Genomic DNA, 10,915 nt, shown 5'->3' with positions numbered 1-10,915 from the left:
TATTTTTTAAGAAAATACCAGGTGTATAATTTGAGGCAATGTGGGGCATTTTTATGTCAAGTTTAGCAGATTTATTGATCTCTATTTATCTAGCAGACGTAAAACGACAGAAGTTGCTCCAAAGTGTTTTCTAGTTAAGCCAGATGTGTTCATCCATGTCTCAGAAAACTGACATGAAAAATGTTAGGTCCAGGTCAGAAAAATTAGGACAATGAGTGCATAAAAACAAGCACTCTATATGAAGGTAGCTGATGGCGATAATTCTGGCTGGAAAAAGATGTTCAGTTATAAAGCAGTGGTAAAATGTCTGATTTGACTACTGTTAACACTTTCCTGTTGAGTTTATGAGTTGTCAAACACAAGTCATTAGCCAAAGACTTTATTCATTTTGTTTTGTTTCATTTTAGTAAGAAATCTAGCTGCTGCAGGCCAGGTGTCTCCCCTGCTGGTTGTTTTAAAAAAAAGAGAGATTTAGGGTACTCCTGCTCGGCTTCATGTTTCAGACGCAGAAGCCATGATAATCTTTTATACTTTCCATGATTCACACTTTGCTGCAGCTAACTACCATGTAAGATCCTTTCTTGTTTCCTTTCACTGTTTGTCTTTAAACACTTTGAAACGTGGACACAAGGATTTGTGGTTGACCAGCTTTCCCACCTGAAAACACAGCAAACAATAATACAATAAGACAAAGGAAACCAATTTATGAGCATTATATGTGTAATTACAACATTCACAGTACAAAACATAAAAAGGTTTGGTGCATAACTTGTTGGACAAAGGGACAGTTTTTGTCAATTTGCCTTTAGACACCACTAAAGGTGATTTTAAATCAGCTTTGATTCATAAAGTTTTTATTTTAAAAAATGTATTAAAGCATTAAAGTATTAGAATTAAGGTAAGTAAAAAAGGATGTCACATGAAAAAAATGAGATAAACCTGTCAGAGAGACAGAGAGCAAGAACTAGGACTACTAGGAGTAGCCAAAATAAATGAATGGGCCGGTCAGCTCAGCAACCTCAAAAGACCTGAAAGACCACAGAATCAAGAGACGCCTTCATGAATGGAATTACAGAGTATTTACGATGAGGTCCAAACCAGTTGTTAAATTCAAGAACTGGAAGGCCAAATCACAGAAGAGTCTGCACAGTCCAGAAATAAAACAAAACAACAACAACAACAAAAACTTTGGACGCATGAAAAAAAAGAGGATCTTTATCAGAATGATGGAGATAAAAAAGTACAGTATGAAGAAGAAGAAAAAAAAGCTAATGATATGAAACATGCCACATATAGGCAATGTTATGGCATAGGCATATATGGCTGCCAGTAGAACCAGGTCACTAGTGTTTTACTGGTGATGCAACTGCTGATAGGAGTAGCAGAATGAATTCACAGGGCTGTACTGCTCAGATCCAGCCAAATGCTACAAAACTGACCAGACAGCTCTGCACAATGCAAATGGGGAAAGACCCAAAGTATACTCCAAAAACAACCCAGGAATCAAGGTAACATATCTCAACCCAACTGAGCACGCTTTTTAGTTATTAAATACAGATTAAATCCACAAAGAACTAAAAAAAGCCGCAGCTGAAGGTTACTGCGAACAGAGCATTTTATCATGTCAGTGGTTCTAGACTTCAGACTTCTGACTGCAGCGTTCAAAACAATGCTCATATGTAAAATGTTGTCTGTCCAGTTAACCTTGAGCCTCTGAAAATGGGGGAACTATATATAAAAATGGGTGTGATACTTAAACAGGTAATGCAAGATTTTTTATAAGAAATGTCTTAATGTGGAAAATCTGCACTTCAATCACATATTGGTTATTCGCTTTAAAATCCACTGTGCACAGAGGCAAAATTACAAAAATTGTCTTTGTCTAACAATTGTGGCCTTAACTGTAAAAGGTGTGTGCAGGACCTAATGTCTTGTTGGTCAGTACAGCTGCACCTTGAGAAAAATGTATCACTGACCAGAGGGAAGAATGCAAAACATGTTAGATATGAAACAGATCTTAAGTCGGTCAGTAAGATCTTTCTCCCACAGACAGATTGTCTCACATTAATCACACACACACACACTCTTATGAGTCTGGCTCATCCTGTTGTTTTTAACACAGGGAACTCCCCATTGTCTTCCTTGAAGCATATTATTTGTATGCGTCGCTCTTGTTGACAAAGGAGGTCGATATATGGTTATTAATAGCAGGCTCGCTTTATGGAAAAGGGAAGCGTGAGGTCTTTGGATTCCACCATCTGCATTAAACAATACCTCATTCAGCAGCAGCTGGCAAAGGGACATAGAAATTTACTGATGTTAAGGCAGAACATTGGTGGAAATGAGGATTTTCTCTTTTTTTTCTTTCTTTTTTTTTGGGCCACTTCCTATTGGACACCATTAAGTGCAGCTGCGAGCGGTTTCAGATCTGTGACAGGGAATAATCCCAGCATGAGAAATAAATAGCTTATACAAAAACATGCTACTCCACATTTCTTAAATATCTCTGCGCTGCAGATGTGCTGATATTCCTGTGCTGGATTAAGAAAAGCGTCATAACCAAGCTCAAGGGAGTCTTAAAGTTCATGCAAACTATGTGTTATAAGGAAATAGTGCAGTCATAAAAGTCAGTGACAAAAACTTGTAAGATTCATCGAAGTTGTGATTCTCTGAAGGTTTAATTGCTGGTGTAAATGTGAGTGAGTGAATGTATGGTGTGTGTGTGTGTGTGTGTGTCTGATTCTGCCTCTTAGTCCTGTTGTTAAAGGGTGTTGCACGCCACAGTAAATCCCAGAGGTTGTTAGCACGCCCAGCTGCTTGTGCAGGTCTCCATGTTTCTGTCAGCGAGGTTGTTCACTGCAAACTCTTTCGCCTCTGATTGAGGAAATCCTCTGACTGTTTGCTCTGTTTGCTGAAATGAAACATCCCAATGGTTCCGCCATCTCTCCCACAGGCCCTGTACACAGAGACTTTCCCATGAAGACCACGCATGTTTACTAGGGTTTGACAGATATATAGCTCTTTGATGGGCCATAACAGTACCGGTGATCCTGTGCTAGCAGGGGGTCACGTTATAGACTGATCTAAAATACCCTGTTTTAATTTATTCCACAATAACATTGTTCCTGAAACAGTAATTAAGAAAGAGAAAGACACTTAAAACCAATCATATTATTCTTAGTTCAATTCATTTTATTGTCCAACAGGAGGGAAAACACTGAAACATAAACACAATAAAACACAGCAGGACAACCGAATACATATTACAAAACAAGGTTTATATGTAAAAACAACAAAAATTATTAAATACATTGTATTTTGAAAACTTGCACCTAAAAAACAGCCATTATTTTATGCGGTTATAAGGTTATTTAGTGATTTTAAATGGTCTGCCTCACTGTTTTAGCCATGCGACAGGCTGGCAAATTGTCCAGGGTGTACTCTGCCTCTTGCCTTATGGTTGTCTCTAGCATGAAAATATGCAACAAATATTTCACAATTCTAGGTCCTAAAATCAAGAAAATAATCATTATATTAATTCTACATGAATTGTGTTTTAAACACAGTTTTTAGAACCAAATGTGACTGCTTCATTGGCTTTTATGACTGTAATTTTGACCACAATTTATGAAATTAGCCCTATGTTGTGCTCAGTAGGACTTGAAACTAGCAAATAAGACCATAAACTCATCAGAAAGGTATTCACTGAGGTCATAGATGAAGAGAGCTAAAGGTCCATTTTCCTGTAGATGTCTGTGCAGTTACATTATTTCCAGTTATTTTTTTTCCCCTCCCGTTTGATCTGGATAATGTCTTGTTTTGTTTTGGTCAGTTCATCTGTAACTGACTGAAATAAATCCTGTCTTTGTGAGGCACAACACGCTGCAGAGCTGCATCATGCTGCCTGTTCAATTGTTTATTTAAGGAAGCAAAAACCCCTCAAGTCTGTGCTGCTGGATTCTCACCTCAAGCCCTGGGCTTTGGCAGCCTGCTGACTCCTAAAGCTTGATTGTCCGAGCCTGAAACAGAACAGAGCAGTGTTAAGACGGTGTGCATTGTTCCCTAATTTCTTCTCTGGGATTTCCTTTTACCAGCTCTCCCCGCCCACCCTTTACTCTCCATCATCCTCCCTCTCCTTCTGAAGGCCTTGCCAAGTTGTCTGGCACATGAAAACAATTGTTCTTGCATGTTTGAGGAGACACAACTGTCTCCTTGCATTGGCGAGCTTCTCCCCCGCCGAAGCTCAGCTGACGGTCAAACAGACAGACTTCCTCTACCTCCTCTTCCTCCTTTTTGGGAAAGCGTTCATGTTCAGTAAAATCAGAAGAAAGGTATCTGAGCCTGGAACCACTAAGTGACTCACAACTATCAATATCTTTGACATGCAGGTGGAGCCAGGGGCCATCTCTCCAGCCAGCGAGTGTTTGAAACATGCTGAAGCAGACTCTGAGAGCAAAAGCCATTAAAATATTACCATGTGCAGGTTTATGTCTAACAACAGCTCTCTGGCAAGACTACAAAATGATGAAGATAAGCACCCATGTGGGAATCAGTCCTGGGCTCCCAGATGATGCTGAAAAATGCTTTACATCCTTCCTGTTTCTGGATCATCTATTTTAACTTTTTTCTATTTTATGTTAGTGAGGCAAGGACAGGAACACTTTGAGCTGCCGGAACCGTGATTTGTGACTCATTTGCAAAGGTGTTTTCATAGACCGAGCTCAGTTGTACTCATTAAATTGTGCTTCCAAAATGTGCCACTTCCTCTTCTTAAGTAACTGTCAATCACCAAGAAGTACAATGAGATCTAAAATGACACCAGTTTTTCTCTACTTTTATTCATGAATAACTCTGTACCATAAATCTGTAGTGTACAATAAAGCGCTGAGCTTCTCAATGAGAATTACCAAGAAACACATTGTACACACACAGTGCAGTTGAAGCTTTGCATTTTATTGCACAATTAAACATTATTGTAGCATCTCATACCCAAGTCATGCAACATTTATTTGGGGAAGTCCAAAAGGCTTTCACTTGAAAGTTTGGAAAAATAAGCAATGAGCAATATGTGAAAAATCCAGTATCCAGTTGGCCATACATACAAAAAAAAAGAGAAGAAAAATATAAAACCTTCCTTCAATGAAGATACATGATACAGCAGAAATAATTTACCTAATTTAGTAGAAAATGCTCTGTTTCTAGTAGTTTTAGGTAAGACAGCAGAGCTCCATCTATTATCGTCATGTCACAGAACATAAAACTGGCAGGAGGAGGTGGAACTGCCGTCTGGCTTCATTTAAGCTCCGCTAAAATTCTCTGCTGGGACTGGGATGTCCAAGGAGGAGGAAAAACTTACCAAAGTGAAGCGGTAAACCTTTGCAGTGATCTCCAGGTGGATCCTCTGGACGCTCGCCTGTCAGACATGTTAAACAGATCCAGACTGATTTTTACTGACTTTACTTGAGTTCTTTGTTCCTGCCCTTTCCTTCTGATCATCTCCGCCATCTTTTTTTAACCTTTCATCTTAGTAAAAACTAAAAAATTGTTGATTTGATTGAACACTCAGTATTTTGTTCGCTCACTCTGAAAAGCATCACTAGAGATCCGTACATCTGGGTCCCAGTGCCGGATGATGTCAAGACTGGCGATGACCCAAAGCCCCGCCGCACAGAGAGTTCCTCAGAGAGGTCGGCTGCGTGTTGTTTTCCCTTCCTCTGCCTACGTGACATCTTCCTGCCGGGGGGAGCCTCAGGGAGCCATCTGAGGAGGCCCGGTCCCTGAGTGAGGAGGACAAATTCGACTTATCCTGACAGAGCAGGTGGGGGAGGGACGGCAAAGGAAACTCAGACCCCCAGCATGCACCTTTAGCTGCCTTAAAATTAACTTTCCATACAGCCTCCTGTTTCACCAGGGAGCTTTCTTCTGTCATTCGGAGGACTGAGTTTGCAGTCTTATTCAAAGAGATGCCAGAAGGGAACTTGGGCTCAGCTGTGTGTCGCTGAGCTGCAATCTGCCTGTTACAGCTTTCATTACAGACTGGAGAAGAAGCCCACAGAGACTGGGCGGCTTTTGCTTTGCAGCATTATGAAATACAGACACATGGTAAATTAAAAAAGTTGAACCCTTGACCCCTACAGGTAGGGGATCTTTTTTGTGCTGTGGGGAGCATTTCACAGCCACTATTTGGGTCTGGTTGTATTTTGATTTATTTATTTAGTTACTTAGTTAGTTATTTTTCAGGGGATCATACTGGTTTAGATAAAGTTATTGAAGGCCACGCATTGGACAAATAAATCAAAAAATGTTTATAGGAAATAAAAGCACTGCAAACATAAATCAAACTAAATACTTAATAAGCATTTAAACTACTCTTCATCTTGCCAGTCATCTGATGTGCATGTATGTGTCTTAGAGAAAAGCTGCACTACAAATCAAGTTACAGTTCTGAATTATCACCTTTATCCATTTAAAGCCTGTTTATCCTCATGAAAAGGTGTCCTTTGGGAGGATAATGCCCCCCTCCACTGGAGTATTATGATATCTACTGGAATGCTTGAAAAGGGATAATGTGATTGCTATTGGCATAGCTATGGAGATTGTGGAAGAACATGTTAGACAGTGCTCTCCAACATCATCATAATCATCATTATCATCATCATCCTCAAAATGTCAAATGAGGGAAAATCTTTTGGAAGACTGGTCTTCCTTCCCTCCTGTAGATTTTCAGGGGCTCAGAGAACAAGCGCCAAGGGACACTGGAGCTTTTCTGACAGCATGTGGTGCCTGAACACTTTACTGGGACATTTTATGATAGCATTTACTTTATCTGCATTTGTCAGTGAAAGCTATCTGAATTTGCTATGTGCACAAAAAGATGGCAAGCACAAGAGAAAGTTCTCTTTTGCAGCTGAAAATAAATAAAACAGTAATCATTTGTCATGCTGATAGCAATGTGAGAACCTGAATATCAAATACAGAGATGTTTCCTACTAATAAGAAATGACATGATAAAAAGATACATATCTTGAAAATCTGCTCTGGGATTAAATTTGCATCATTTGCAAACACTAAGTGTCACTTAGCTTTCACTTCAATACTACACTGTGACCTCTGACCTCTCACCCCATCTCCCTGTCTTTTGGGCCCACAGCAGTGATTTATCCCTCTGACATACCAACAGCTGTGTTGGGGGCTCTGAACAGAGTGTGGGCTACTATTTGCCGTGACTAATCGATAACAGACTTCAAAAAAACACCAATCATGAGTTTTGGGAAAAACACACCACTCAGTGACACTGGAAACCCCGAACCTTTTGCCGTGGGTCTGCAAGGCTTCATATACAACACACTGGCACCATCACTGTAAACAGTGGAAATGTTTGTATGTCTGACATCTTTCAGCAAAGACATAAAAAAACATTTATACCTCCAAATTTGCTATTAGAGTCAATGTTTTCAAATGTTTATTAGAAAAGAGCAGCAATTTTGCAAACTGCAGCTGCTTATTGTATATTGGAAGTACTCTTTTTTTTTTTAAAGTGGGTGGTGAAATAGAAGACCTCAACAGATTGTTGGTCTCAGATATATACACTCCATTAATCTCCTCTTTAGTGCAGGAAATCTGAACTACATTATGATATGATTCAAATCATTTTGTTTGTGTCAAATGTGTTGTTGTTGTTTTTTCTTTTAAAGACGGGAATTGTTTTTGTTTTATAAAATATATTTTATTTAAAATGTTGCCAACAAAAAAGACACCAAACAAAAAATAATCCACAACTTAAAAAAAATGCACTGCATCTTTGAAAGGCTTATGCGTAAATTTCCAGTCAAGTATAAATATTCCTTTCTTTGGTTCCATTATTTGATCCAGCATGTGTACATGTAGATGAGCACGCTCTCCAAAACCAGCTTCGACTCTTCCCTGAGAAAGTCTTTGAGGGTTTTCAGGCAGTCAGTCATTCACTGGTCTTCAGTCAGCGCGTCATTCGCAGCGGACCCAGCCCTCGCATTTTCAAACAATCTTTTCCATCTTTGATCTGGAAAGAAAGACATTCTTGGGTCATATATAAGCACTCCAAAAAACAAAACAAAAACAAAAACAAAAAAATCTGCGCCATAAAGGCTTACAAAAGCGATGTCACGTGAATAAATGTAGTTCCTACAAATCAACAACTAAGTGTTTTGCGTGGCTCTGGTTTTCTTGCAGAATTAAAAAGACACTATGTGTGAGGAATTTAAAGTGATGGTTAAGAAATGCACTGTGTTATAGTGCGAACAAACAACAGCATAAAAAATACACAGGTTAAAAAATGAGCTGCACTGCTAAGTAATAGGCACGGTGCATTTCATTGCGCACGATTATTGAGATAAAATTGTTGGCATTTTTAACCCAGCAGTTAAATCTAAGCCTTTTAAATCGAGCTCTGACATATAAAACATTTACCCCTTTTCTCTGGTTGCTCAAACAGAAGGTGCAGATGGTCCGCGGCTGCTTCTCCCCAAACTCTCCTTGCGCATGGACCCCGCCGAGGCACGGCTGCCCATCTGCGCCACCGTCTCCAATCAGAAGCACGTTGGCCAGATGAGAAATGTAGCTGGATGCCAGTCGAAGAGTTTCAATCTTGGAGAGCTTTCTGTCCACGGGCTCTGTGGGTATGAGAGTCCGGAGAGCCGTGAAAGCGGTGTTGACACTCTGCGTCCTGCCTCTCTCCCTGGCGTTAGCCGCGCTCCTCTGTTTCACGACCACCGCGGAGTCTCCTTCCAGTTTGCTGGAAATCCGTCTTCGTTTGTCGGTGGAGCTACAGTAACTTTGCTCCGAACTGCCATCGCTCTCGCTGCGGTTCTCATCGTCCTCGGAGGTGACAGTGAAGTCCGAGTAGATCATGTGCGTCGCCACAGGCCGCAGCATGGCAAAAGTCATCATTGAAAAAGTTACCAGTCCTTACTCCCGATCCGCTGTGCAACCAGTCGGAAAACAACCTCAGGGACCGTCCCTACCTACATCTCAATACGGCACAAAGCCTGCTACGTACAACCAAAAACGTACTTCTCTAATAAAGATCACCAATTTCTCATAAGTCCGTTTTGCAGGGCCTATTCAGGGATGGACACAGACTACCTGGTCAGCTGGGCTCTTATAGCTGGATGGGAGGAGCTGACAGCAACATTTACAGTTACACTAGCCTCTCCGGTGAAACGGACTCAATAAACTGCGGTCATTTCCACTTAAAGGGGAAACGTTAGGAGAGACTCAAGAGAGAGTTGTTAGAAGAAAAGGGATCTCTGGAGACTCACAAACACAGTGTGGTCACCAAAAAGGTGGAGCATATGGGAATATGACATCTAATGTAATAGCAGTAGTAGCTAGTAGGAATAATATAATTTATTAAGTGGCATGGCAATGTTGTATTTATTTACTTTAAACCACTTTAAATTATTCATTAAGTCTAAAAATATTAAAGTTTTTAATATCCTGATTTGCCTTGTATGTAAAACCAAACTAATAACTGTTAGTAAAGGGGAAGTGGGGTAAAAAAAAACACTTTACTTCTTTTACTCTATTTATTTTTGTTTTATTTTATTTGTACTTATTTTAACTGTAAAGTAGCATCACACAGAAGCATTCAAAGTACAAAGTGTTGTACTGAACTAAATCTACTACATTCCAGTGCATGAGACGCAACCATTCTTAATTAATATATAATAAATGCTTCATTAGAAGTTGCATGATTAGAAATGTTCAAAATTCAAAGCACTGATCAATGTGTAAAGCTTTAAAGGCATTTAGGTACTGAAGTTTGCTCTCTAGTTATTTTACAGTAAATTTGTTTCTGCCGCCCACCAAGGTCTGTTTCTGTGTGCTGGTGAAGCACATCGGTAAACACAAAAACTAAATTAACTTAAAGCATACACATGCAGTTTATAAAGTGATTTCTCCACTGTCTTATTTGGTAGTAGTAGTACTAGTAGTAACAATGATAACAAGAATAAAGTCTTTTTATTTTTATTTCTTCTTTGGGAGAATACATTAACTATATCTACTGCACAGCAACAAACAGACTTAGACTAGCTTGAGTAAATAATACTACTGTTGTGTCCCCATATTGAAAGCTGTTTTTAGCTCTTACTGAGGATCACAGGTCACAGTGGGAGAAAGTTAAGTAAGAGTAAACAAACAATGAACAGATGATCCTGGAATCACAAGAATTTACTCAGTTGCTGCCCATAGTTTAAAAAAACAAAGTGGTGCAAAACGGATGATTCAGTGTCTCTGAAGCCACATGAGCAGAGGCAAGTCGGCAGCACGTTCAGCCACTTCAGTGTGTCTCAGCTGCATCAACAGTCAAACTGTCTGCTGAGGGAGGGCTTACAAAACAAAATGAATCAAACACAGGACCCCGCAGAGCTAGAGGCTGTGTGAATGTTCAGCTTCAGAATTAAGATACTCTCTCCAGAGATTCAACTTCATCTGAATTAATTAAAAATATTATGAGCTAGAAGAAGATACGCCAAACGATTTTAATTTGTTTTGAAATCTGATGATCCAGTAATAACACATTAAAGGTCAACGAAGCCGCTCAACTATTAACCAACAAATTAGATTGCTGTACAGTTAATTACATCTATCAGGAAGTCTTGCCGGGAATTTATTATTATCTTTGTGCAGTATGTGAATTTGCAGCTGCTCCGGTTCGCGTGCCCTACAGTAGTTTGTGAGAATTCTGACTTGGCACCAAGATTAAGCTTTCTGAGAACAACTCTCGCATTTCATGGAACTGTGATAGACTTTTGTGCCTTTGCAAAAAGGAGAAGCTCAAATTATCTAGAGTGATGAAGTAAAAGCATGTTGTGTTTGCCACCCACTGAGGTCTGTATCATTGCGCTTTAGATATCTCTGAGAACAGCAGATCACG

At 39.7% G+C, this 10,915-nt stretch overlaps 2 protein-coding genes across 2 annotated transcripts; both read right to left on the bottom strand.

Moving 5' to 3' along the window:
• Window positions 1-776: 776 nt before the first annotated feature.
• Window positions 777-5,756, bottom strand: LOC146364749 (uncharacterized). Its single transcript, XM_084915884.1, has 3 exons — window positions 5,357-5,756; window positions 3,966-4,019; window positions 777-2,956 (listed from the first exon to the last, which is right to left on the bottom strand). The coding sequence occupies exons 1-3, from the start codon at window positions 5,503-5,505 to the stop codon at window positions 2,854-2,856; spliced, it is 306 nt and encodes a 101-aa protein (XP_084772010.1). The 5' UTR covers window positions 5,506-5,756; the 3' UTR covers window positions 777-2,853.
• Window positions 5,757-7,716: 1,960 nt separating this feature from the next.
• On the bottom strand, window positions 7,717-9,224 carry tcf15 (transcription factor 15). The gene is made up of 2 exons (XM_084917551.1): window positions 8,446-9,224; window positions 7,717-8,038 (listed from the first exon to the last, which is right to left on the bottom strand). Exons 1-2 carry the CDS (start codon window positions 8,923-8,925, stop codon window positions 7,976-7,978), a joined length of 543 nt encoding a protein of 180 aa, XP_084773677.1. The 5' UTR covers window positions 8,926-9,224; the 3' UTR covers window positions 7,717-7,975.
• Between the last annotated feature and the right edge of the window lie 1,691 nt (window positions 9,225-10,915).

This window comes from Perissodus microlepis, chromosome 20, assembly GCF_051167445.1.
Source record: "Perissodus microlepis isolate ML-2025 ecotype Zambia chromosome 20, ASM5116744v1, whole genome shotgun sequence".
In the NCBI taxonomy this organism is placed as follows: Eukaryota; Metazoa; Chordata; class Actinopteri; order Cichliformes; family Cichlidae; genus Perissodus; species Perissodus microlepis.
The sequence above is the reverse complement of the archived record's forward strand: the minus strand, read 5'-3'. Positions and strand labels throughout refer to the sequence as shown.

Excerpts from the sequence above, each read along its gene's own strand:
- LOC146364749 (XM_084915884.1), bottom strand. The coding sequence starts at position 5,505 with ATGGCGGAGATGATCAGAAGGAAAGGGCAGGAACAAAGAACTCAAGTA. Across the intron at positions 4,020-5,356 it reads AGGTTTACCGCTTCACTTTG|GCTCGGACAATCAAGCTTTA; the intron begins GTAAGTTTTTCC and ends GTTCTGTTTCAG. Across the intron at positions 2,957-3,965 it reads GCCAAAGCCCAGGGCTTGAG|GGCCTGTGGGAGAGATGGCG; the intron begins GTGAGAATCCAG and ends CTCTGTGTACAG.
- tcf15 (XM_084917551.1), bottom strand. The coding sequence starts at position 8,925 with ATGATGACTTTTGCCATGCTGCGGCCTGTGGCGACGCACATGATCTAC. Across the intron at positions 8,039-8,445 it reads TGAGCAACCAGAGAAAAGGG|ATCAAAGATGGAAAAGATTG; the intron begins GTAAATGTTTTA and ends CTTTCTTTCCAG.